Raw genomic sequence first — 25,369 nt, 5'->3', positions numbered from 1 at the left:
ACTGATGTTGCAGCGATGGTTTCTGTTTCCCATTTTAGTTTTTCTTGAATATCTTTAAAACTCCACAGTTCTCAAACTACACGCTTATATCAAATTACAGAATAAGAAATTCCTTGCATTTTCAAGCTTTTACTTTTCTTGAAGTTTTAATATTTTTGCAAATATGGGTTCTAAACTACTTTTTCTTTTTCAGTAATTCACGACCCCCGTAGATCATCAAATCCGAAGGTTACCAGCGTGAAAAAAGCTTTTAAGAATGTGCTTTCAATTAAAAAAATTCATAGTTGAAACACCATTTGTTATTTTTTATTAATTTTTTTACAGTTTCCAACAGTTTTCAGACTCTCTATAGTTTTGTGATTTTCACCTATTAAACATCGTTTGGGACCCCAAGTTGTATGGGGATTCTTTATCCTCTTGATGCCTTCTATCACTCCTCTGAATGTGTCGGTCGAATTCGGCAACACCCTGCATATATATTATGATATTATCAGATAAATTAATAAAAAAGCTTTTCGTATCATTAATATTAACCATTAGCTATATTCATTTCATGTCTTCATTGTTATAAAATCATATTTATTTCATGTAAATTTTTAAAAATTTGATATTAAGGTAGTTTAGCTAAAAATTAAAATTCCTGAGCTCACAGTTTGGTCATGTAAAATGACGTCGGTATAATTTGTTTAAGCTAACAATTTTTTTTAGAAATGGTTATTTCTATTTAATTTAAAGTTTCGAAATACAGTGCAACATTTTTGTAAAATTAAAATGCACACACTATTTAAATAAAAAAAATAAAATTTCAATTTCTATCCTTACAATAATTATTTCAGAAATATGTTGAATTATTAACATTTAATGATGATTTGATTTAGTTATATTTAGCTACGTTTAAATCTTTCATTTATCTCCTATTTCTAAACGAATATTTTATTCTTTTAAAAATGAATATAAAAAACTCATAATGCTAGAGCTAAAAAAAAAAAAAAAAAAAAAAATCTAAAGTACCAATTTTAATTAAAAAGAAAGTTTTTGTCTTATTATATCTGCTTTTATTTTTTCTTCAGGTCTTAATTATGTGCTTATAAATCTGACATTGATTTATTACGGATATTAAAAATGTTTGTGATAAACTGTTCGTATCAAGATAAATGCTTTAGTTTTTCTTATTAGAATAATTGCTATAATTATTAGAGAGATAATTTATTAAATATAAATTTTTAACAATTAAGCCCATGGAAATTTTAATAACAAAATTTAGTTCAAAGCAAAATATCTGTAATTTTGTTACACAATTTTTATTTAGTAATAATTGCTTACTATAGAATAACAAATGCTTATATTCTCATTCCACAACTTACCATGACTAAATATATATATGCCTATGATGATTTACGAAAAAAAAAAAACAAAAAACGATTACATTACCAGGAAATTTCTAAATTATAAAAATCATAAATACATGATTTCAGATAAAACGACAATTTGTGAAAGAAGTGGCTCAATAAGATGAAACATCTTTAAGAGAAAACGAGCTTTAAAAATAAAAAGACACTCGAACTTTTGTCCACATTAAAATAGCAACATTTAGTTGTTGTATATTTAGTCACTTAGAGCTATTGCTTCTCTACTTTTATTTCCTTTATATAAATCAACGTAAGACGAAAAATTAAGTTGAAATTTTTGGAAGATATAATAATATTTACTTACATTTCAACTGTGGAAATTATTTTTACATATTAATATCTATCTAAGAGAATTCGATAACAAAATTTATTTATATTATACCAGAGCAACATATCAACATCACTTATCGTATTTTAATGCCTTAAAAATCGGTTTTAAGGAGAAAATAATTTTACTAATTACTTTAACTGTAATCTCTATATCAAATTAGTTAAAAAATTCTTTCATTCTTGTTTTGATATTCCTTAAACGGAGAACATAAAACCTTCAATTTAGAAGATATATGGATTTGTTTGGAATTTTAATTTAATATTACAGTTTTCACATATAATTTTATATCAGTTTATCTCATCTTGAAATACAGATAAGGATGCCACTTGGACTTTAATAAGGTAGCGAGTGAAAAATTCTTTTACCCTGAGTTTACCTCTTTTTGAATAAAGTTATAAAAAATTGAATGGAAAAAGAAAGTAAAGATTTGTTTTTGCCCGATTATATATTTGTTATGTTCTATATTTCATTTGTAAGTCAAATAAAGTTAAAAATGTTTGATTAAAAATGAATTATCTTGTTTAAAAATATCAGCTTTTGAAGAATAATCTTTGCCAAATCTTATTACATCGAGTAAATTTTTACTTTAAAATGAATGCATATATTTTTACTCTAATTAATGCAATGTATCATAATTATTTTATATTCAAGAATCATCCACTGTTTATTTTACTCTTTATTCCGGATTTTCCTCATCCTCTCCTAACTATAACTAGTAACAATAACAGAAATTATGATTTACCATTAGAATTAGACGTCATTATAGATTTTTTTTTGGAGAATTTAGAACCAATAGAATTTGGCTTTTCTGCAGGTCAGCCCATAATCGAAGTACTTATTTATTTTGTTATTGAGAAAACATATTGTATATCACATTCCATTTTTAAACAATAAAAAGTTCTTAATCATTCAAAAGTTTTAAAAACAGCAGCAAAAAAAACACCCTTTTAATAAATGAACTATTCATTGAAGGGAAGAAATTTAATAAGAAAAAAAATGTTTGGTCGAAATAAATCCTTTAGATTCTCTAAAAAATCCCATGTCAGATTTGGTTTCAGGTAATATTTCTTCCATTTTAATACATTTTGTGGCTATATTTCAATAACAGCATGTTAACATCAATTTATATTAAAAAGAAAATTAAAACTCTAAAATCCTAATTTAATCTTTGAGCTTCTCCATGATTCTACAGCATTTGCTCTTTGCAAAATGTCAGATAGTTATTATCGTCAAAAATGACTATACAAGTGCATTTTTGTCTGGAAGGACCGGTGAGAATTAATGATATTATTTCAGGTGTAAAAAATGTATAGTTTTATCTTATCGCTCCAAACTATGTCAGTTAAATATATTTTCGCCTTTTTACACTATCGAAAACGGATGCTGCCAATTGTTTCTGATATTCTCAAGGGCACGAATATTAAGGTTATAAAAGGAAGTAAATCTGGGAAACAGGTATGTAGTCATAACATTTTTACTGCACCTGCAAAACGAATTAGAAACGATGAAGTGGATTGTGTTCGCTTTAATGGTTGTATCTGCCACAGTGAGTAAAATAAATATATTTCGCTAATTTGCATGATAGTTTAAAAAAAAATGTTTTTTGTTTGAAAGAAAAATCAATGATATTAAAGTGTATAAAACTTCTATAATTATTTATTTAATATAAAAAAGTCGCATATTATTCTGTGTTAATCACAAATGGTCTTCCTAAATTAAGATGAAAAATACATAATTGAAAAAAAAACTATAATATTTAAATTAAATAAATAAATACATGATAATAATTCGACTATTTCAATTTCTTTGAAAATTTATTATTTATATATATAAAGTAGCAACAAAAATGTATTGAAGATCAAAGCAAATTAGTACAAATACATTAAACCAAACAAAAAATGCTTTGCTGTAAAATATACATAAAATATTTTTTAAAAATTCATAAAAATAAATACGAAAAATTTATTTAAATGAATTGAATTTTGAACAATACTTTGCTCTAATACTAAGTTTTTAATTCTCAAGTTTTTGAAAAAAAATCCTTAAAATTTTGATAAAATCTTAATTTAAAATCTATTAAATTAAAAAAACCTTCTCATAGAAAACTAATGTAAATATTTAGAACTCGATTAGAAAAAATATCGTAATTTTTGGATTTACAAAAAGAATTTTTCTCAGTAAATTACTATTAAAATTGAGATATATATTTCATGTTACGGGACGTAATGACAGCCATATGTGACAGATCTTGGTATAACATCTATCTTATAGTTTTTGAACAATTTTTTGTATCATATAATATATTGTTTGATGCAAATTACATTTGATTGGTCATCCTATAAAGATTTAACCTCTAATTTTTAAAAGGTAAAATTAACTATTTGATATTAGCGTAATATTTTCAATTACCATGGTCTTCAGAAACGACTTCAATTTCATTGAATCGGATATTGCATGTTTAGAGCACTACAGTTTCGAATTTCATTTTCAATTTTTTTATTAACTATTTTAGTCAAATATTACCATGATAACCGTTCAGTTCTTGGTAAATTATGTATTTACATATCTAATGTTCGAATGATGTGAATATCAAAAGGGGTTTGTAGTTTTACTTGAACTGTTTCTGTCTAATCGTGATAAATCCGAAATTTCACCTTAATTTCATTTATATTCATTTTATTATATTATTTATATTCATTATATTTAGATTCATTATATTTATATTCATTATATTATATTATATTATTCGAAATTTCACCTTAATTTCAAAAATAGGTGTCTATCAATTCATATAATCCCGGAGTTGCAAATATTTATTTCATCAATCTGTTTCTTTATTCATATTCTTCGAAAATCGTTAAAAGAAAATAATGAGTCTATCATCTATAATTTTCTTAAACTTCATTCTTTGTAGATTTATTTAAATACAAAAAAAAAAAGGTTTAGAAATAACATGTAACAATGATTAAAATTTTTTCTTATCCAAATTATTTTTAGCTCTGTTTTCAAAGATATGAATACTTTCTGTGTAAAATGGAATATTAATGGAAAGAAATAAATAGAATTTTTTACTTTCTACAAAATAAAGGCAATAATAAATGAAGTTTGGAATAAATTATTAATTTTCTTTCTTTTTCATCAGGAAAAATGGTTTATTCACAACGTTCAAAGACAAAGGCGATTTGGGATTATTTCATATGAAATTCATTTTTCAAAAGATACAAAGTAATTTTTTTCTAAAGATCTCAATAATTGATTCATGTCCTATATTTTATTATTATTAAAATGATCAAAATAAAATACCTTTTTACGCTTACTTTTAAACGAAACATTAACTTCTAAATTTTTTTAAAAAGTCAAAACGTTTTAAATAATTTTAATGAGAAAAGACTTTAAGTTCAGTCTTTAACGTTAAATTATACAATATTTCCAAGTAACAATGTTTAGTTTGAAGGCTCATAAACAGAGTCGCAATTAAAGGAGTCAAATGTTTGTTGCTTGTAGACTGTTTTTGCCAAGAGGTGCAAATCGGCGGATGACTGCGAAGATGGGGAATGCTGCGTGAATTACGTCCTTGTGTCTGTGTTCGGAGGGCACTGCCAAAAGATGAGAAATGAAGGTATGGAACTACTTTTTAATATTAATTTTTCTAAATAAGTACATAATTAATTAAACAGCGAAACGTCTAGAAAGGACCCATTATGTATAGCGGCCACTCGCTTCAAGAATTATTTTCATTTGACACGAATGTTTACGCTCTTAATCATAATGTTAAAGTGACTGTGATTGGATGAAGCTCTTGATCTTTCGAAATAAATTGGGAAAATTTCAGGCGCTGATTCGGACTCTGGTATGAATTGCGACTTTCAGGAAATGAAACTTTAGTTCTACAAACCAACGAAAATTAGAAATTACTATTCACTCTTCAAAAATTAACAAATCGTTACGGACTGATTTTCCCAATAAGAAATATATATATATATATATATATATATATTCATTTCGCAACAATTGCCAACAAATAGGTTAGGGATTCACTTTTCCAGTTGAAAAATAAAAAGAAATACACATTGTTATATATTCTTCTACAAATATCTTGATTACTTTTCCTAATAGAAAAAGAAAACTGAAAAGAATGAGCAGTTAAACAAACAAAAGATCGAAACAAACAAAAATGTATCTTTTTTAAAAAGACAGAGAGATAGAATGAGAAAGTCTTTGAATAAAGTATTTTTTCCCTTGAAAATTCACTGTGTCAGAAATAATGAATAAGAGTTAGATTAAATCCCCTTTTCTTTCGTCCTTCTACGAAGCGAAGCTTTCTTGGAAATGAAAATGATCGGTGTACATCGGTTTCAGAGTATTGTGTATAAGCCTACGTTTTGGTCAAGGCTTTTATTTATCAAACAGCTTTCACACTGAATATAGTTGTGTGGCTGGCGTTATAAGCAATGATTATTCTTTCATGACATTTCGCAGAAAATCTTATCAGAATTATTAGTAAGCTATTGTTAAGTTAACATAATAAAGTTATTGAAAAAAGCTATTGTAATTAAACTATAAATATAATTTTTTTCATTTTTATCTGAAATATTGTTATAATAAATGGATGCGGTTAGGCGATTGAGAATCCATTTTTTTGCAGATGCTGGTTAACTTTTGAAAGCTCTATTAACTTGTGCATTTTTGTATTAGATATGCAAAATTGTATCAATTCCAATCAGTTGGATGAAAAGTCAATCCATTTAATCCAGTAATTAATTTCAGAAGATTGCAACATAAGAAACTTCATTGCGACATCTTGCGAAGATGCGTTTCTTGGAATTGTCTCTCATTGCATAATTAATTTTCTAAATCTAAACTTTTTATACCAGTTAAAGCTTAATAAGATTGCTTAAAATTAGTTTCAAATTGTCAAAAATAAGTAAGAATTTATTCGTACTATTCTCTTGCATTTATTTAAATTTGACAGCCAAAAATGAGCAGAATGACATGAATTTCTACTAGCCTTCGAATCCAACATTTTAACTTCATCATAGTTTAAAATGGGATAAAATGAATGATATCGAATAATAATATGCAGTAAAAAATTACTTGTTACTTCAAGAATTAGAAGTAATCCCAAATATTATTTATGTGAAGCAAATAGGAATTTATAATTAATACATATTTGAAAATCCTATAATACCACAATCACTTCGTTATGAATACATGTATTTATCATTTCTTTTAATTCTAATTATTAACCAGCGAGAATGGTCTCCGCTAAACTTTCTCGCATGCCCTCTAATAAAGCTGTTATCCCAGAGAACGCCTTGAATAGGCGTAAAATAGTACGAAATATTAACTATTGGCCTGAATTTAAAATTTTTAATGAATCGATCGTGTTATCTTTTGCGAGTTATTTACCGATTAAGCTCTGACATCCAGTTAATTACATCTGAAAATCGAATCTATATTTCAGATACGTTTTCTCCAATTGAGCGAAGCAAAAATTTACACTTGTAGTCTCAAAATCCCATACCATATTTAATATATTTAATTCATAGCGTTCTTTAGTTAACGCGTTTTTCTGTTTCTGAAAGCACAAACCGACAACTAGTCACCCCCTCATTGGATTTAGCTCAAAGTTTGATGGATGTATACAATATAGATTGTAAATGTGTATGCCAAAGTTTATCCATTTAGATCTTCTCGTTTTGTAGTTATCACATTAACTTATATTCGAACAGCCGAACAGATGGACTTCTTCTGAATGGATTTTACACAAAATTTGAAAAAAAATCTTCAATTTTCGTGTAAAGAACACAAACATAGTTTCATCCTTCTACTTTAAAGTATTATCTTTGTCATAGACAGACAGATGCATGAATATTTTCCAAAAGTATGTTCTTCGAAATCAGTGAAATCTAAAACATGGAAATTCGTCAAAATCTCGAGATCAGAATTTTTTATTATTACATCACTTTCTCTATACTAAGTATACGAGAATGTAGAAAGCGTTTTAAAAAAATCATTTGTGTCAAATTACTTGCATGAGAGACATTGAAACAATACTAGATTGCCCCAAATTTATGCTTTAAGCAGAAATTATCTGTAAAATATTTCATGGAGGAGTCTAAAATGTGGATAATAGATTTAGAAAGCTAACATTTATTTTAATATTTAACTTTGAAGCTAATAACAAAAACAAATAACAATGAATTATTCTGCTGGCGTCCTGGCATAGGGGTAGCAGGGTCTTCCCCGTGATCAGGGCGACCCGGTTCGGGCATAGTTGTTTTTCTTCTGTGTTCTATCTATGAGGCGTGTGAATGTGCCCCCCACCCCCCGGTAAAAAGGGGTTGTGCTAGCGAATGTGAAGCATGAAGTAGCTAAGTCGTACTCTTGGCCCTAGTTGAGGCTACTGAAAAAACAAGAGACGCTCACTCGGCTTAAATCGCTGACAGATAACTGTCAGTGGGCTTGTAAAGTGCCATAAGTAACAAGAACAATGAATCGTTCTTGTTCTTTTTAATGTTAGGATAAAAGTATTAAAATTATAAATATAGAAAATGTACTTTCATTATCACTATGCTGAGGACGCGATTCGTATGCATTATCTTTGGAGATTAGTGTAATCATCAAAACTCATAATTATGTGACTAAAATTGATGTAATTTATTTCCTTCGGGGAATAAAAGTATTTCAGCGAAGAAAATCTTTTACTGCTCATAATTTGTTTTTATTTTTCACTCGGTTATAAAGATTTTCATTACAGAGTAGAACACACACGCAAAGAAAGCATAAACATTTTTTTTCTTTGTTGCATTCATTCGGAGGGCGCACGCACATACAGAAAACAATTAATACAAGAAAGCATTATCATTTTTAGGTAATTTAATTTAAGTTCGGATGAAGAAAAATTATGGTAGCTCCCGCTCTAGATGCATCTGCGTATTTTGTATCCCGAACATATGCAAGTACATACTATGAAATAATCATGGAAGTATTGAGATATAAGATAGCATAATAAATTTCAAATTTGCATCAACTTTACTTTGCCTTGGCGGAATTAATTACTGCTATGATCTTCTTATTCTGAATGAAATATAAGTTAAAGTTGATATTTCAGAGATCTTACAATATTAGTAGCAAAATATTATGGAATTTGGCTAAAATACTGATTAACAAGACGAAGCATTTATTCAATTTGTGAGTTTAACTTTTTTATTAATATTATAATTCAATTTTAATTGCTTGTCACTTCCAAAAGTACCCAAGACAGGGGTCTAGAGAACTAGAGATTTGATATCCAGTTCCAACGTAAGCAACTGGTGTTGTTCCCATTATTTGACCACGGTTAAAAATTACGAAATCCATCCTAAAACAGATCTCGTGGTGCTTCAAAATGGATCATTAATATAACTAAACTATTTTATAATGACTAGGAAAAAGGGGGAGGGTATAGACGAGTAAGCCTGTAGAGCAAGGGTTTCAAACTCAAATCCAAATACATGTCAAATAAGCAAGAAAGCAGAGAAAAAATGCAGGAACGTTGATATATTCAATGCTTTATTTTCTTTGCCCCCAACTTTCCTATTTAGGAGGATATTTTATCCGCATTAATTGCTTCTAAAACTGACCAAGATGAATGTCAGTAATTCTGAAAATGACAGGGGTCTTATTATCTTTTAAAATTGTAAATAATTGCTAGCACAAATAAGAACTCCATCACATGTAAATAATTTCATATGTCAGATTTGAAGATCTTTTTGAGGTCGAATGTATGAGCAATTTTATATGCCAATTTTTACCAAATCAAACATGGCTAGCAAATATTTATAAAGTTTAAATATCCAAATTTTAATGAATTAGTCTTTCAAAATTTAGAAAAGCCTCCATTTGCATCTCTCATTCTATATCTTTTAAGAAAGAGACAAAGAAAACACTCAAGGAACGAAACAATTTTTTAAATACTTATAATTTTCAAATCTTGTTGCGAATTCAGTTAGAAAACTTTAAAACTAAGCCTCAAAATATTTGCTAAAAATTTTATTAGAATCTGTCTTATTTACTGGACTATAGAGTTAAAAGTTGAGGACTACAAATTTGAAGCCATTACTTTAGATTGGTACATATTCTTAATGATGTATTAAATTGACATAAAATCATAAGCTTAATAATTCTAGTCTAGTCTAGTGTCTAGATTTCATGCAAATTTTGAATAATCAGCCCAAACGGCGTGCGGTTAATACTAATACTGCTGGTCTAAGCAATAAGAGCCCTGGTAAGGAAGGCGGATTTACAGATATAAAAATGACCCTCATTATTGGCGACAAACTTGGCGAACATTTGGGCAAAAAATCCAGAATCTTGGTGATTGCCCTTCTGGAGCTCGAGATCCGGAGTTTTCTTTTAGACCATTCGATGGCCTGTCACGGTGGCTATAAAAACCTAAGAGTAATATATAGGAGGGTATAAAAAATCCCAGAATCAGAAGCGTTGATCGAGTCGGGAGAAACAGATTCAGTGAAGCCTCCCTTTGAAGTACTCAGTGAGTGCTTTCCACTGTTACAATTGTTTAAAAGGGATTTGCTACTTATGAATTACTGTTTGCTGCAAATGCTATCCTTGTGTAAGTTTCAGCTGTATCCGCTATTGTTCATTGTGTTTTCGAGTAGAATAAAACTTCTTTATCTTTTATTGAACCAGTTGGACTTATTCACGGTACAACTCATGAATCTTTATCTTTTATTGAATCATTTGGACTTATTCATGGTTCAACTCATGGACTGATTTGAGATTTTCCATACGTAATATGGTTTGCTCTTCACAATCGGATCATTTCCCGGAAGGAAGGGCGACAATGTTTCCTCCAACAGTCAAAGCGATGTCGGTTACCCTAATTGAAGAAATAAAACTATTCGTATTAAAAAAAACGTTATGAGCTTTCTTCATCTTGAGTGGTTCCAATTATTTGTAAATAATCACATTATCACAGAAAGAAAACTGGAAATTAAGAATTTTAGATAGGGATAAATGAATTTAATATCATATATGGATCGAGAATGCAGTTCTCAAAATTATTAATAATATCTCTTTTTCAGGTGAATCGTGCACACCACTTCTAAAGGATACTGAAGAAAGACCCGACATGTATCACTTCCAGTGCCCTTGCAAGGAAGGATTGGAATGTGTCGCAAAACACGAGATTAAGATTGGAAACGTAAGTTACATATCATTTGAAACTTTCAAAGTATTCCACATTTAATGTAATTTATTCAAATTGAATTAACTTTATTGATGGAGATTTTTCCTATGGCAACTGATTAAAAATATATATAATGTCTTAATTACATTTCATAAAAATGTAATTAATGTCGTTTACGTGATCTGTGAAACATAATAATTCTAATGATTTTTAAAAGTCACAATAATATATTTCAGTGATTTCAAAAATCATACAAAAGAAAGGTGTAATAATTTAAAGATAGGCATGGAAATTATGCTAAATGTAATTTTGTGCATCGAAGAAACTACTTTATTAAAGAGATGTAATTTGATTAACATTTTTTAATAAAATATATATTTTGGATGCTTTATATTTATTTCGTGTTTGAAGAGGTAAAATCGCTATTATATTATTTCCCATTTTGTCAAACAACTATAAAAAATGTGCATTTCTTTATTAGTATTAAGAAAATATTAATATAATTATATTTCAATCAATTCAATATTAATTATAACTGCAAGTTTGTAATTCTAAAGGTGTTATATCATATATTAAAAAACATTTATGTTAATTAATGTTATTTTTAATTAGTACCGAAATCATGAAAATTTAAATCCCAATACTAGCAATAAACACATGGTGATAAATACTTCATTATACAACATTCTTTTGTCATGACAATAAAAATAATAAAGTTGAAAAAAAGTTTAAGAAATTGTGATGTCTCTATTTTCGAAAATAATTCCATTACCTTTCTCAAACTACTTCAAATAATATGGAAGAATGGAAGAAAGGAAGTTTCTGATTCTTGTTATTCAGCATAACAAGAATCAGAAACTGTTTTTAAACTAAGGATTAAAATATTTTGTATAAGTACGTCCATTTATTCATCATTTTCGAACAAGGACTCAGTAACTTATGATCGCAATTCCATGTGTCATAGTACACAACGATCGAAGTCCCCCAAATTCTTACATCGAATATTTTATTCGAGTATCTTAGAATTACAAATCCCACTTATAAAAGAAATTCTTCATATTTTATTTACTTCATTGAAATTCCCCAAACGATTATTTTAAAGACTATTTTAATCAAGTCTCTTCAACTAATTCGAACTTTCAACTTATTTTAAGCAATTCAATGAAATTTAAAAAAAATGATTATTCAAAAATTAATATATTTTAATTTGTATTTGATCGATATATCATTCATGCATTTTATTATCCGCTGAATGTTTGATTGCGAAACGAATTTATTGTTAGCAACTAAAACCGAAAACACAGGAAAAAGTGAGCATATCTTGAAATGAAAACACACACACACACACACACACACACACACACACACACACACACACACACACACACACACACACACACACACACACACACACACACACACACACACACACACACACACACACACACAGAAACTTTGTTTTAAAGTATATGTCAAACAATCGATAATAATATTTTCTTTAATATATACATTTAATAATATGTATTTCATTTTCAGCACATCATCCGACACAGACCAGAGTGCGTTGTTCCAGGCGAAGATGAAACGGAAGAAACCCCCTTCCCAGACCCTGACCCAGAATAATGAATATAAACAGAAGAGTTTTTATCAATAAATACCGTCGTAATAATTTGATTCTAAAGTGTCAAGTAGATTAATATATTTGACAAAAAAAATTTATATTATGAGATTATGCGAATTGACATTTTCTTTGAAAAAGCATTTTAACAATGATTAAAGAAATGTTTGCACATTCAATACAAAAGAAACTTTTAAATTATAGGCGTATATGAAAAAGTTAGTGATATGATATTGTCCAATTTTAGTTAGATTTCAAGTTTTTAACACTAACACTTCCTAAACGTATTATTAGTAATATTTACGTAGATTAAAGTCAAATATCTAGTTAGTAAAAAATTTATATATGAGATTTTCAGTTTTAAAACCAAATTCGAATAGAAACATTCATTATGAAAAGGGAATTTGCTTGAATAAACATTTCTAAATGCATTTAAACCAACACTTCTGCAAGGTTTCTTTATAGAAACGTAAGAATAAGATAGATAAATAAAAGTTGCCATGTAAAAATGTTTCGTATATTATTACATATAAATTATTATATAATCTGTTGTCGCATATGTCGCATATTATTATATAATCTTGTCGCATTAAATGTAATTGTAATTGAAAATGTTATCTTAGTATGAAAATTTTAAAGTTTGGAAAGAACTCCTCAACAAATATTTGATTTTTTTACAGCGTTTGTTTTTTGAAAAATAAGTGAACATATTTATGAAATCATTTGTTTAATTACGTATTATTACATTTAACTCTAAATATAACTAAATATAATATGTATTAAGTTTAAAATAAAAATCTCATTAAAATTAATATTTTAGATGCATTTGAGCAGAATGTCAATTAGAAACATTTTAAATTTCAGATATTTCATTCTTGTAAATAGTTTCGAATTTAAAGATACATTCGTTTAATAAGTAAAGCCCAAGTTATTTTAAATCTCATGTTTGTTTCATAAAAAAATAGCAAATAAATCATCAAATATCAAAATCAAGTTCAAATTTCTAATTTATTAGATTATTAGGTAAGATTAGTTAATTCTTTTAAATAAGCAAAAAATTGAAACTTACATCGTTACTTCAATCTTTCTCATTAATTAAAAAACTAATAATTAGCAAAACAATTTATTTTCCATATACTTGATTGGAAGGCAATTTTAAAGCTTCTGTTCTTTGCTTGAAGGAATTCATTTATGTTAGATATTGTTAGTGAAGAAATATCAATTACTAAGTTAATGCTTTACTTAATTAACTTAGAAATTCATTTCTAAATAAAAGTACTTAATTCTTTTTTCTGTACTAATCTACACTTGATTATTTAGATGTAGAAAATTTTTTGTACAGCATAAAATTGTGCTTTGTACAGTCGAATATTAACGATGCGTATCTTATCTTAAAAACACAAAAAATGTAGCTTACGGCAAAAATGGTCATTAAAAAATTCCTAATAAAAATGTAAATATATAAAGCAAAAGAAAATTAGAAATATCGAGATTTCACTGCTCACTATACAAGAACGTCGCATATAAAGAGTTTTGCATAGTATCTCACATATAGAAAGCATTTGTATCTCGCATTTTTAAGAATGATTTAAATGATACTTCATGATTCTATGCAAGACAACGGAGATGGAAAGAAGTCAAACGCATTTTAATATTAATTTAATCTTAATAAAGATTTAAAATTATATGAAATTTCAATATTTACTGTTATGCATAATAATTATGAATTTTTAAAGCCTGCAAACGATTTTGATAACAGGAAGAAAATTTTATTAATTAATACTACAAATCTCATTTTTAAATTTATAAAAAAAAAAGAAAGAAAAAAAAAGGTTAAAACGTCAGCTTTACCAAAAGAACTATAACATCATTTATGTGTCACTTTTTAGGAGTTCAAGTTTTTTTTAAGACATAGGCATATTAATAAAAATAAATCAATGTAATCTCACTTAGTCTACCGACTTCAAAGTTCAACGATAGCTATACATAAAATCAGGTCGAATCAAAACTACGCCCCCTCGTCATTGAATTTCAGAAAAGAAACAGCAAACTTACCTAGGAAGAAAGAAAAATAAGAGATTAATTTAATAAAAAATTACATCAATTTGATAATATAAACATTTTAAAAACATTTTTTATACTATAATATATTCAACGGAATGAAAAACGTAACAATTATTCAGCATCAATATATAATTTTCCCCTTTATGCAATGCCGATTAAATAAAAAAATGACACAATTAAATATAAATTATTATGATATGTATTCTACTGATTATATTAAAAAAATAAACGCATTTGTATTGCATGATTAATAAAAATATGAGTTATACAATGACAATAAAAATGTTATTAAATTTTCGTGAGATGTAAATGCGAAAATTTTTTTATCTTAAATTCCGAATTTCAGAACAAAATGAAAACTCTGAACTAAAGACAAAAATAAAAATACAGCAGCTTGCAAAAATGCAAATGTAACAAATTAACAAAAATTAAATTTATTTACTGTTTAGCGGAACACTTAACTTATTTCATACATACAGAGATTACTGAATATTATTATAAATGCTGAACCTGAGACTAGAAAATATTAGCATGACTGAGAACTAGACGATATTAGCATATTGTCCATATTACTATTTGATTCAGCAGTTAATAATTGCTAAATCAATTAAAAATTTAGTGATATATAAATTTTTTAGTGATTTAGCATTATTATAATTTTCTTTTCGATGAATTATCTTTACTAAATCAACTTTGAAAAAATTTTTGATGAATTACTAATGATGGATGAATATAAGATAATTTAAAGATTTTCATATTCATCATCAATCATATTTATTCAAAATGATACGAGTATATTTATAAACTCAAATATAATCAACATGTCCAAAGTAATATTGTATAATTTAATCAGGAATAAATTTTTTTATTGATTTAGCACGATCATAATTTTTTTTCGGTGAATTATCCTAAATAAAGTTAGAAAAAGTGCTTTTGAAAATATTTTAGAAAATATTTTTGATGGATGAATGGAATTTAACAATTTTTGTAATCATATTTGATTCGAAATAATACGAGTATGTATGCATTAAACATAACCATCATGTCCAAAGTAATATTGTATAATTGATTAAATTTTTTAATCATAAAAATAAATTTGAACATAAAATTTTTAATTGATTTAGCATCATCATAATTTTTTTTCGACAAAATATTTTTACTAATTCAAGTTTGGGAAAATATTTTTTAAAAATTCCTAGATAAAGCATCAAAAGAGAAACGTTTTTTTAAAAAATTAATTTATGCAATCAAAAATGGTAAAAACGTACATGATGCGGCTGCGTTTATAATCGTACGGAGTATTTGTTTTTTTAAGACAGTCAAAATGTCAATAATAAACGATAATATTTAAATGTAAAATCGTTTGAAATTTTTACATCTGCTAAGTTTTCGGATTAATCAAAAATAAAATAAATTCAATTTGTTAACAGTTCAGTTCATATATTACAGTAAAGAGAAAGTTTAACTGTCTCATTATCCCCTCTTTATGCGTTTAAGATACATTTCTTACAATCAGTAATAAACCGAAAATAATTTATACTCACATTTCTAATCAAATTCAAATGGCAATCTAAATAAAATTCTTAATAATCGTTTGCCGATAAACGGTACCTGTCTATTGCCGTATTTACCTGTCACAGAGAGGGGCATCTAATTACTATTTTTACTGCCAAACACAAATGAAGGCAGCTGAAAATTTCCTACATTTTTGCGAAGTCTCGTTATATTAAACAATTTACAACATGATTTCTAATTAAAATATGCACTAGAACAACTTGGAATAGTAAACTATGCAGTTGACAAGAATTCTTGATAAGGCGAAAGAATAAATGTCTTGCAGTTTCAGAAAATTAATTTACCTTTCTCAGTTTCATTAGAAGGGTAAATGATTTAAATTAAGATTTTATTATATGAAAAATAAGAATACCCGACAAGATGGTAATTCATCTATAAAAGAAAACGCTGTTTCTTTAATTTGATTAGGAGTGCAAACCAAGCAAGATTAGAAATTTATTACTTACATAACATATTTTTGCTGAATGACGTTTCAACAAAATGAATATATTAAAAGGTTCCCAAATTCTATCTCTAGCACCAAACTGGGTGAAATGATAAATTTTAGGTTCCGTTAAACTCCAAGGGAATGCCGATACCCGTTTATTCTTCCTACGGTAAGAGCTGTACCATGACTGGTGATAGTCATCAGGAGCTAACCATATTCACTCATTTGGGATTAGGATCTTAGAAATACTTACAGAATGTTTTCGTCTATATTCTCTTCAATGTAATAATTGAAAAACATGACCAATCCATACAGGAGGAAAGTCCCCCCCCCCTGCAGATCTTAGCTGACGTATTTACCTGCATATTTTTCAAAGAAATTTTTCAAGTCTATTATACTCTTTGTTTAAAATTTCAGTGATTACTGATATAATTGGCCACTGGTAAACAAACGTTTTAGATTTGAAATTTTTAGTACATTAGGAAATTTTTTGAACAAACTTGATTTGCTATTGCTGTATTTTTTAAGATAACATTTACTGTTCAATGTTACTATTTTATTCATTAAGAATTACAAAAAAACTTACATCTCTCCACAACTTATTTATAAAATTAATTATATTCATCCATATATAAATACTCTCTTATAAAGAGTTTGATATTAGGTTTCCTGTTGCTGTCCTTTTGTTTAATTACTTCTTGTTCTTTTTTTTTTAGTTACACAAATGATATTTGGAATTTTGTAGTTAACATTTATTAAGAAATAACAAATTACATCTTGTAACGGATTTTCAGAGTTCTCCTTAATAACATGAAAATAGACATCATGTTGCGCATTACGGGATGTAATTAATACTAAATCTAATCAACACCAAGCAATATATAGAGATCAACAGAAAACAGGCTTTTTCATAATCAAAAACAATAAAAAAAATTCAATGAGCTCATGTGAGACATGAAGTTCTTAGAAGTAACGAAAAATAAAATTGCTATTCAAAATTAAATTGAGACAAAATGTAAAATTTAAAAACCCTTATTCGCTGTTAGAGAAAGTGATATGTCTTAGAAGTAGACGGTAATACTTTATATTAAATAAACTTTATTAATGTACTTTTTCAAATGTAACTAACTAGATTTAATAATTTTCCCATTATATTGTTACGAAATTGTAACATTGTTTTCTATGCAGTTAGTTTTATTGATACAATAATGGGTACTGAATGGAAACTAAGTTAATAATTCCCAGTATTGGTGATGGTTTTGGCAACAAAATTGAAAGACTCAGATTATTCGAGATCCTGGCCATAGTTCCATTATACGAGGAAAGGATGGGAGCTCCAGTGTTTCTTCTATAATATTTAACATCCTGCATAGAGAGCTATAAAAAGCGCAGTCAATCAATTAACAATTTAGTTGAGCTCAAGCGAGTCGTTGAACGAAATCCCTAATTGGAACTTCGGGTGCTTTGCACTGTTGCGAACGTTTATTGACAATTTTCTGTTTTTATGTTGCTGATTCCTTCAATTGCTGTTTTATACAGTTTCGCCTATAAATTGCTACTTACGTTTCTTTTTGTCGTGTAAATGAAGCGTCGTCATCTCTTATTTGCCCGAATACGTTGGATTGATCAATAAAGAGTACAAAAAATGGATGATAGTATAAAATTGTCTCCCTCTCTGTCTCTCTCTCTCTCTCTCTCTCTCTCTCTCTCTCTCTTTATATATATATATATATATATATATATATATATATATATATATATATATAATAGGGATAAATGAATAGGTTATTTTAAATTTATTTATAAAATCATGATCCGATTCTTGCTTGATTTTGACGTTTATTAAACATGGAAGAAAGAGTCTCATGAAATATTTTTAATGATAAAGTTTTATTTTTCGGTGCATAAAACATGTCTTTCAGCTTGTTTCGTTCTACAAATCCTACTTCGATGTGTGTGGTTCACATTTAATGAGTAATAATATCCTTTATATCCTTAATATCTTTTATATTATTCTATATATCCTTTTTCAAAGTAATCTACTTATTAAAATAAAACCATGCATTCTACTAACTGTTTAACTTTTAGCGCAGTATATTTTTCAAACAACTTAATTGATCCATTTTTCAATGATTTTCGACAGAAGTGTGATTCTTTCAACTGAATGAAGTCCATTGACACTGAATAGCAAGTATTTCAGTAATACAATAAATCATTGTTCTCGCGAGACATCTGAAATATATGCGAGTCCTGGTATTCGGAAGTTTTGTTTGACTGAATGCATGGAGGAAAATCAGAAATAATGATTAAGTTAACAAAAGGGATCGTAAGTAAAATAAACTCTATATTTAACGAAAAATGCTCAAATTTTTCTAATGAAAGTAAATATTTTCTAGACATGATTTTTACTTTTCTAATTTAAATTATGCCAAATATAGAGAATTTTAAAAAAGGTATGTACTAAAAATTCTGATGTGTAGAAAGTTAATTTTTTTTTAGAAACAAGGAATAACCAATTAATTAAAATAACAGCAAACATTAACTACGAGTTTTTAAATTCAAATTAAAACGTTCGATTTTCTTTAATACATCAACACTTTTTTCGCCACTTTAATTAGTTTTGGAGAAAAAAAAAATATTTTCAGAGATTTGACAGTAGTTTTCTTCTAAGTAATGTAAGATAAATAAAATAATTCTGTAGTTCTGGCTGTGACACAAATAATTCTTTTCAAATTCTGAAATATTATTCATTACATCTAGTTTAAATTCCGATTTGAAATGTTTTATGATTCTTAGATCAATGATGTTTCAGCTGACATATTTTATACAATAATTACTTTCATATCTGTGCAGAAACTCAAATAAAAATAGTTGGAAACCTTTCATCCAAACAGACTTTATCCACACGGATTGGAAGCCAACGAAACTTTACTTTTAAAAATCTATTTTACTTTCATTCACCGTCTCTTTGCTGCATGATGAAAACCAGAAAACAACGATAGCTATCCCCCAAAACAGAAAATAATTCTCAGAATACAGTGAAACAATCCAGCATTCAATTCTAGTCACGGCCTTTGCGAACGACAACAGAATACTGAAATTCATCTACTGCAGCAAAACATCTCCACATATATTTTTTGAGCAGTTTAGATTTCTTGCCGCGTCAGATTTTATAGTAAATTTTAGAGAGATAACCTTTTTCTTTTTCAATAATTTTAGTTTTCGATGATTATTTTTTTATGGGTTATGAAACGTTTTACTTTTTTCGGAAATGATAAGCCACCGATGTCTTGTTCAATATACATTTTCTTATTTGATTGATATCTTAATTTAATGATTAGATCTTGGTGAGAAATTAGTTATAAAAATATAGAGATATAGATTTTTATTGAAGAATAGTCAAATTCCTCTTATCAGGATAAGAAATCATTTGATTCATTAGAGATTTTCTCACTTCACGGTGTGTTTAAATAAGAAAGGATATTAACCATCGTCTCCAACATTTACCTTATCAAAGATCTCCACAGAGGGTGGATGTTTAAATCTCCTTGAATTTATTTCCATTTCTAGAACTCTTTCACGTTTTGAAAATACAACGAACCGTTTTAAATGATTTGCTTTAAAGAAATAGAGCTTTGTTACGGAGTTCAGTATAAATGACGGTACTTTATTCGAAACGAAAACACGAAACACAAGTAATAAACGCGTGTATAAAACATTACTTCAACAACACAGAAGCAACAAATCGTCATTAATCTATCGGGACAGCACGAAACGCGTAGGGAGAATTCACTTATCACCCCCTTAAAATCCTATCAAACCTTAAACTCACTCATTACTAATTTCTTCCATTTTTCCTTACTTCCATGTTCTAGAACAAACAGTGGAATTCGAGTCCTAATAGAATTATCATCAAGATTCTAGAATATTCCGAGTCTTTCATTTTTGTCGTAAAAGCTAGAAAAGGGTCAAGTTAAGGCATTTTGGCCCTAAAGTTGTCCGTAAAAGCTATTTGTAAAAACGTCTTTTCTCATGGAAAAAATGCTAAAATTTCATAGTAATATGCTTTACTGTGAAGGACTGATATCTGACGAATGTCGACATTTCCCGGTGAAGTCAGCAATCACATATTCGTTATATTCATCAGGTGAATGTCAATATTCACCGGATGAGAGTGTCGTTATTCACGTGAGAATATTAACATTTTCTTATTTCGATCTTTCATAGTAACATATGTATTAAATTTTAAAAGAAACGTCGGTCATTTTACACTTTGTCTGGCATTTTTATTCGAATATTTTTTAATCTAAATTCTTAAAATATATCCCCAATGTATATCTTACACAAAATTTCTAACATATATATCATTTTATACTATTCTTTATGCCTTTATTTTTTTTTCCGGTACTATTTTTGCTTCTACGCTTACTTTAAGTCTTTGTTTTGTTTGGGGTTTTTGTCCGCCTTTATTTTTATTTCATTTTCAGTTTTGCATTTGTGTACAAGATTTGTATACCTGTATACAAGATTTTCCTTTTGGCACTGTATGCTTTTGAGTTGCGGCTAAGTGTTTTTGTTTTGCTAATCATCAATTGCAAATTCTTTTTTTCCTCTAATGCTTTCTTAAAAACTGGCAAAACTAGCTGTTTCTTCCTGTGACTTCTCATCCCTGAATAGAAATCTTCACGATTCTATGCGCATGGACGTGCGTTGGAGTTTAAGTTAAAAATCCTTTAATATTTCATATGAAACATCATCTTTTCAGTATTTTGATTATAATTAAATTTCTTTTCTTAAACGTAAAACTTGGGAGAATTGCGTATGTTTAAAATTATTTGAATTAACTTTCGTAATTACGAAGATAAATAATTTTCTCTTGGGTGAGATTGTTCGAAAAGAAAAAAGAATAATACTCAGGAGGAAAATCAAGTTTTTTTAAAACACAATTTTATTATTGTTCTAAGAAGTAGAATTATTTTTATTTAACTATTTCTAATCCTTCGGATAACATCTAATTCATGATTATAAATATCATGGAATCTTGAAACCAATATTCTTTTCCAAAATTTATAATCAAAGGCGTAAGTGGCTAGCAAATGGAAAAAAAAATTAATAATAATTTTTTGACACTTATGGCATGAAATTAAATTAACTTATTAAGAGTAAATTTAGTTTTCTGAATATGTAATAATTGTATATAGTCAAATGTACTTTTAAAGTATTGTAAAAATTGCTTATGCATATTAAGGAGAGAGAGAAAAAAAATGATCATGAAATTCAATTCTTTACAAACATGACGCAAATTGAGTTTGTTAAAAGTATACAAATATTACCAAAAGGGTCCTTAGATTCGGTAGAAGAAAAATAGCACGAATTCTTAACTCTTTATAAAATTAAAATAGGTTAAATGTTTTGGTAAAACACATTACTCAACCACTTGATCATTTATTATTTATGACGACTTTTAAGTAGAATAGGAACACTAAATCTTCTACATAATGTGAAATAAATAAATATAGCAACACATTATACTTACTGACAGTAGAAAATGTAATGGTATTCGAAAATAAAGTCTTTTTTCTGAGATACAAATACAACTGAAACCCATGTAAAGCAAATCAAGATAAGAATTTTTGATATTGACAGAGAAATAACTAAATATTATATATGTACATAACGAAAAAAAAAGGAAATTTCTCTTCACAAAAACAATTAGATTTAGATCAAAAGCATTTATTTTATTTTATTTGTTTTTTTTTTACATATTTATAACATGATGTTATCAGCTAACTCAAGAAAGAAATTATTTAAAAAAATTCCAGATAAAAAAATAATATTGATAAATTTTTAAAACATAATTCAAAATGTATTTTTTATGCTTATGATAGATATACTGAAAAAGTATTTTGAAAGTGCGTTTTAAATAAAATTTAGCATTTAAATATTATTTAAAATTTTAATCGCCTTAATTGAAATTTCTTAAGTATTTTTCACGCAAACTTTAATTTTCATATTTTTCGGGTTAATTTGATAATAATTTAAAAATAAAATATCATATATGTTATTTTATTTTGTGTTGAAGCGCATGCAAAAGTGAAAAAGTTTAATATAAAATATACATTAACAATTCATGACGCACTCATAATATTTAACTTAGCCTATCCATCATTCGACTAAACTGTCAACTTATTTTAACCGCCAATTTTCCCAACTTCCAAACAAAAGAAAGAACAAATTTGAAAATTTTGATAATCCATCATCCTGAAAGTGTCGTAAGTTGTTGAAAATCAATTTTAAAGGGGAAAAAATCTCAAGAGAAATCTAATGAAGCAGTAAAATTTGTATCATTTCAGTTCATTTGTCGAGTTGGATTACTGAATTTTCTTAAGTAATAAACTAACATTTTTTATTTATTTATTTAAAAAACATTAATAATAATTAATGAATTTTAATTATCGTAAAGTTCAATTCTTGCGGATTGATAGATCTAAAAAGCGCTCTTATCAGTTTTGCTTATGAATTTCTGTATATAGAATCAATATGCTCGTTAAACACATAAAAAAGATAAGTTTTTACTAAATAGTTCAGAAATTATATATGTTTATATCAATAAATTTTTTTGCATGTCATGGTTTTCATAAAATCATTGTCTCTTAAAAATACTAATATTAAATGCTTGCCAACAGTCATGTTGCAGATAATGAAAATCAAAAGGTCCATCACTAACGAATTATGACACCTAAATACGCATTTAAATGTATGATGCACATGACTTCGTTATTAGAATCAATGCGCATTAGAATTAAACCACAATAATTAAAGATTAAGGAATGTAAAACTTTTGTTGAAATGTTATAGACATTTTTCGATCGCCACAAAACTAAAAATTTAAATGATTATAATTATCATATTTATTAGAAAAATATTCAAAAAATGTTTTTAAAAATATTAAGCTATTTGAAATTTATTTTTCATTCAGCTATTTGTTTTAAGAGTGACTAAGTGCCTGGAAAAGATCTTTAAAAATTTCAGTTGTATATTTTACACCCCACTGTATGGCACTTAATAAAAAGTACTTATGATAAAATATTTTAAAGATAAAAATAAGAAACATTATCCTAGTAGTTACGTATCTAAAATCTCACAATTGAACAAATGAAATCAATAAAAATGATTAGGTACACATACTATCCCTAAATTTTTTAAAACGTCAAATAATATTGCTTCAATGAGGATTTTTTAAGAAATTATTTAATGCATAAAAGATGACAAGTTTCAGTTCATTTTGCATCAAGAACAATTAAACAGCAAGAGATTAAAGATTTTTAGAAATAATTTTTTTTAATTAACTACCTTTTGCAGCATTAGGAAAAATTGTGGTAGCTGTTAAGAAAGGCAACGAATGCTACGTGGTAAATACATTTTTTGCAATGGAAATAATTAATTTTACATCCGAAATATTGGAATTTTTATTTTGTATTCAAAGGGCAGATTTTGAAATAAAAGATTTGTGAAATTCATTAAATCCATCCTATAAAGATTGTGAATCAACATTGCAAACCTCATTTTTTTAATTCATATCAGGGAATGAAAAAAAAAATTTGATTTTTACTGAGTGCATGCGAATTTTGAAATTTACTAAGTGCATGCATGATTATCTTAAAAGAATCTGATTGCAACACAGATTATGATTTTCAAGAAATTTTTAGTTTACAATAAATTAGTTTGGCATTTATTATTCTTAAGCCTGCTCGTTAAAAACTTTTAGTTATTGCTTTTATTACAAGAAATAAAAGTATTTGCATGGTTTAAATTTTCTATGGAGGCATCGATGGAAAAAAGTTTGTAAATTTTCAATAAATAGATAAATAAATAAATCATTTTTATTGCATCCATGCAAATAATTCTTAATGTTTTAAAAATACTTTTACTGTTTTTTATTATGATTCTTAACTAAAATTAAAAAAACTAATATTAAAAACGTATTTTTATGAGGTTAATGAATTTAAAAAAAAACATAAATTAATGAAAAATAACCATAAATGTAAAATTCCCGTTTCGTATTCTTAAAATTCAATAGTGTTAGTAATTTTAAGGTACGAAAGTCTCCAACTAGAGTTTCTAATTCAAAACATATTTTGAAACAAAGCAGTCTAAAACAATTTACAGGAAAAACTATAATGCTGCTTTATAAGTAATCTCCAGAATAATGCACTGTTGTATTCCAATTTGGATAAAAAATTTCAACAGTAAACCTGAAATCCATAAGCTGACAGATATTTCTCGATTGTATAATTCTAATTTAGTTATAATGCTAAGCAATTTAAGATGGATTAAAAAATCCTATCATAACGAGAATTCACTATCCAATTTTATACGGAATTCAACACAGCAGAGATAGGGACAGAGAGATTGAATAAAAAACGCCATACAGAAATTAATTTTCATATTGATTGATGTAAATGAATGGATATGAGGTTAAATATATTAATATATCCTATAAAATTTGTGCAATATATTTCTGTATATAAAATTAATTAAATTATCTAGTAGTGTTTTATTTATAATAATCTGACAGCACAATATGATAATTCATTCATAACAAATTAATTAGAGTTAGTTCATTATAAACATCTTAATAAGGCATTATAATAATTCCTTCACTTTTTACTCAGCTATTTATTATTTAAAAATAATAAATGTATTAGATACAAGTTTTAACCTTTTCTTACATTAAGCAATAAAATTTTTT

At 27.0% G+C, this 25,369-nt stretch overlaps 2 protein-coding genes across 5 annotated transcripts in view; one reads left to right on the top strand and one right to left on the bottom strand.

Moving 5' to 3' along the window:
• Positions 1–25,369, bottom strand: part of LOC129962384 (voltage-dependent calcium channel subunit alpha-2/delta-3-like) — a 452,772-nt gene that overhangs the window by 315,817 nt on the left and 111,586 nt on the right. The gene's annotated exons all lie outside the window — the stretch shown is intronic.
• LOC129962395 (toxin CSTX-20-like) overlaps positions 3,136–25,369 on the top strand; it is a 385,421-nt gene continuing 363,187 nt past the window's right edge. For 2 of the 3 annotated variants that reach the window (XM_056076150.1, XM_056076149.1), the window contains exons 1-4: positions 3,136–3,286; positions 5,245–5,359; positions 10,830–10,948; positions 12,470–12,557. In XM_056076150.1, coding sequence (XP_055932125.1) covers positions 3,245–3,286; positions 5,245–5,359; positions 10,830–10,948; positions 12,470–12,556 — 363 coding nt within the window. In that variant the 5' untranslated portion in view covers positions 3,136–3,244 and the 3' untranslated portion in view covers position 12,557. Of the gene's footprint in view, positions 3,287–5,244; positions 5,360–10,829; positions 10,949–12,469; positions 12,615–25,369 lie in introns of those variants that run through there. The other variant, XM_056076148.1, reaches the window with a different exon arrangement.

This window comes from Argiope bruennichi, chromosome 2 (genome assembly GCF_947563725.1).
Source record: "Argiope bruennichi chromosome 2, qqArgBrue1.1, whole genome shotgun sequence".
Lineage (NCBI taxonomy): Eukaryota > Metazoa > Arthropoda > Arachnida > Araneae > Araneidae > Argiope > Argiope bruennichi.
The sequence above is the reverse complement of the archived record's forward strand: the minus strand, read 5'-3'. Positions and strand labels throughout refer to the sequence as shown.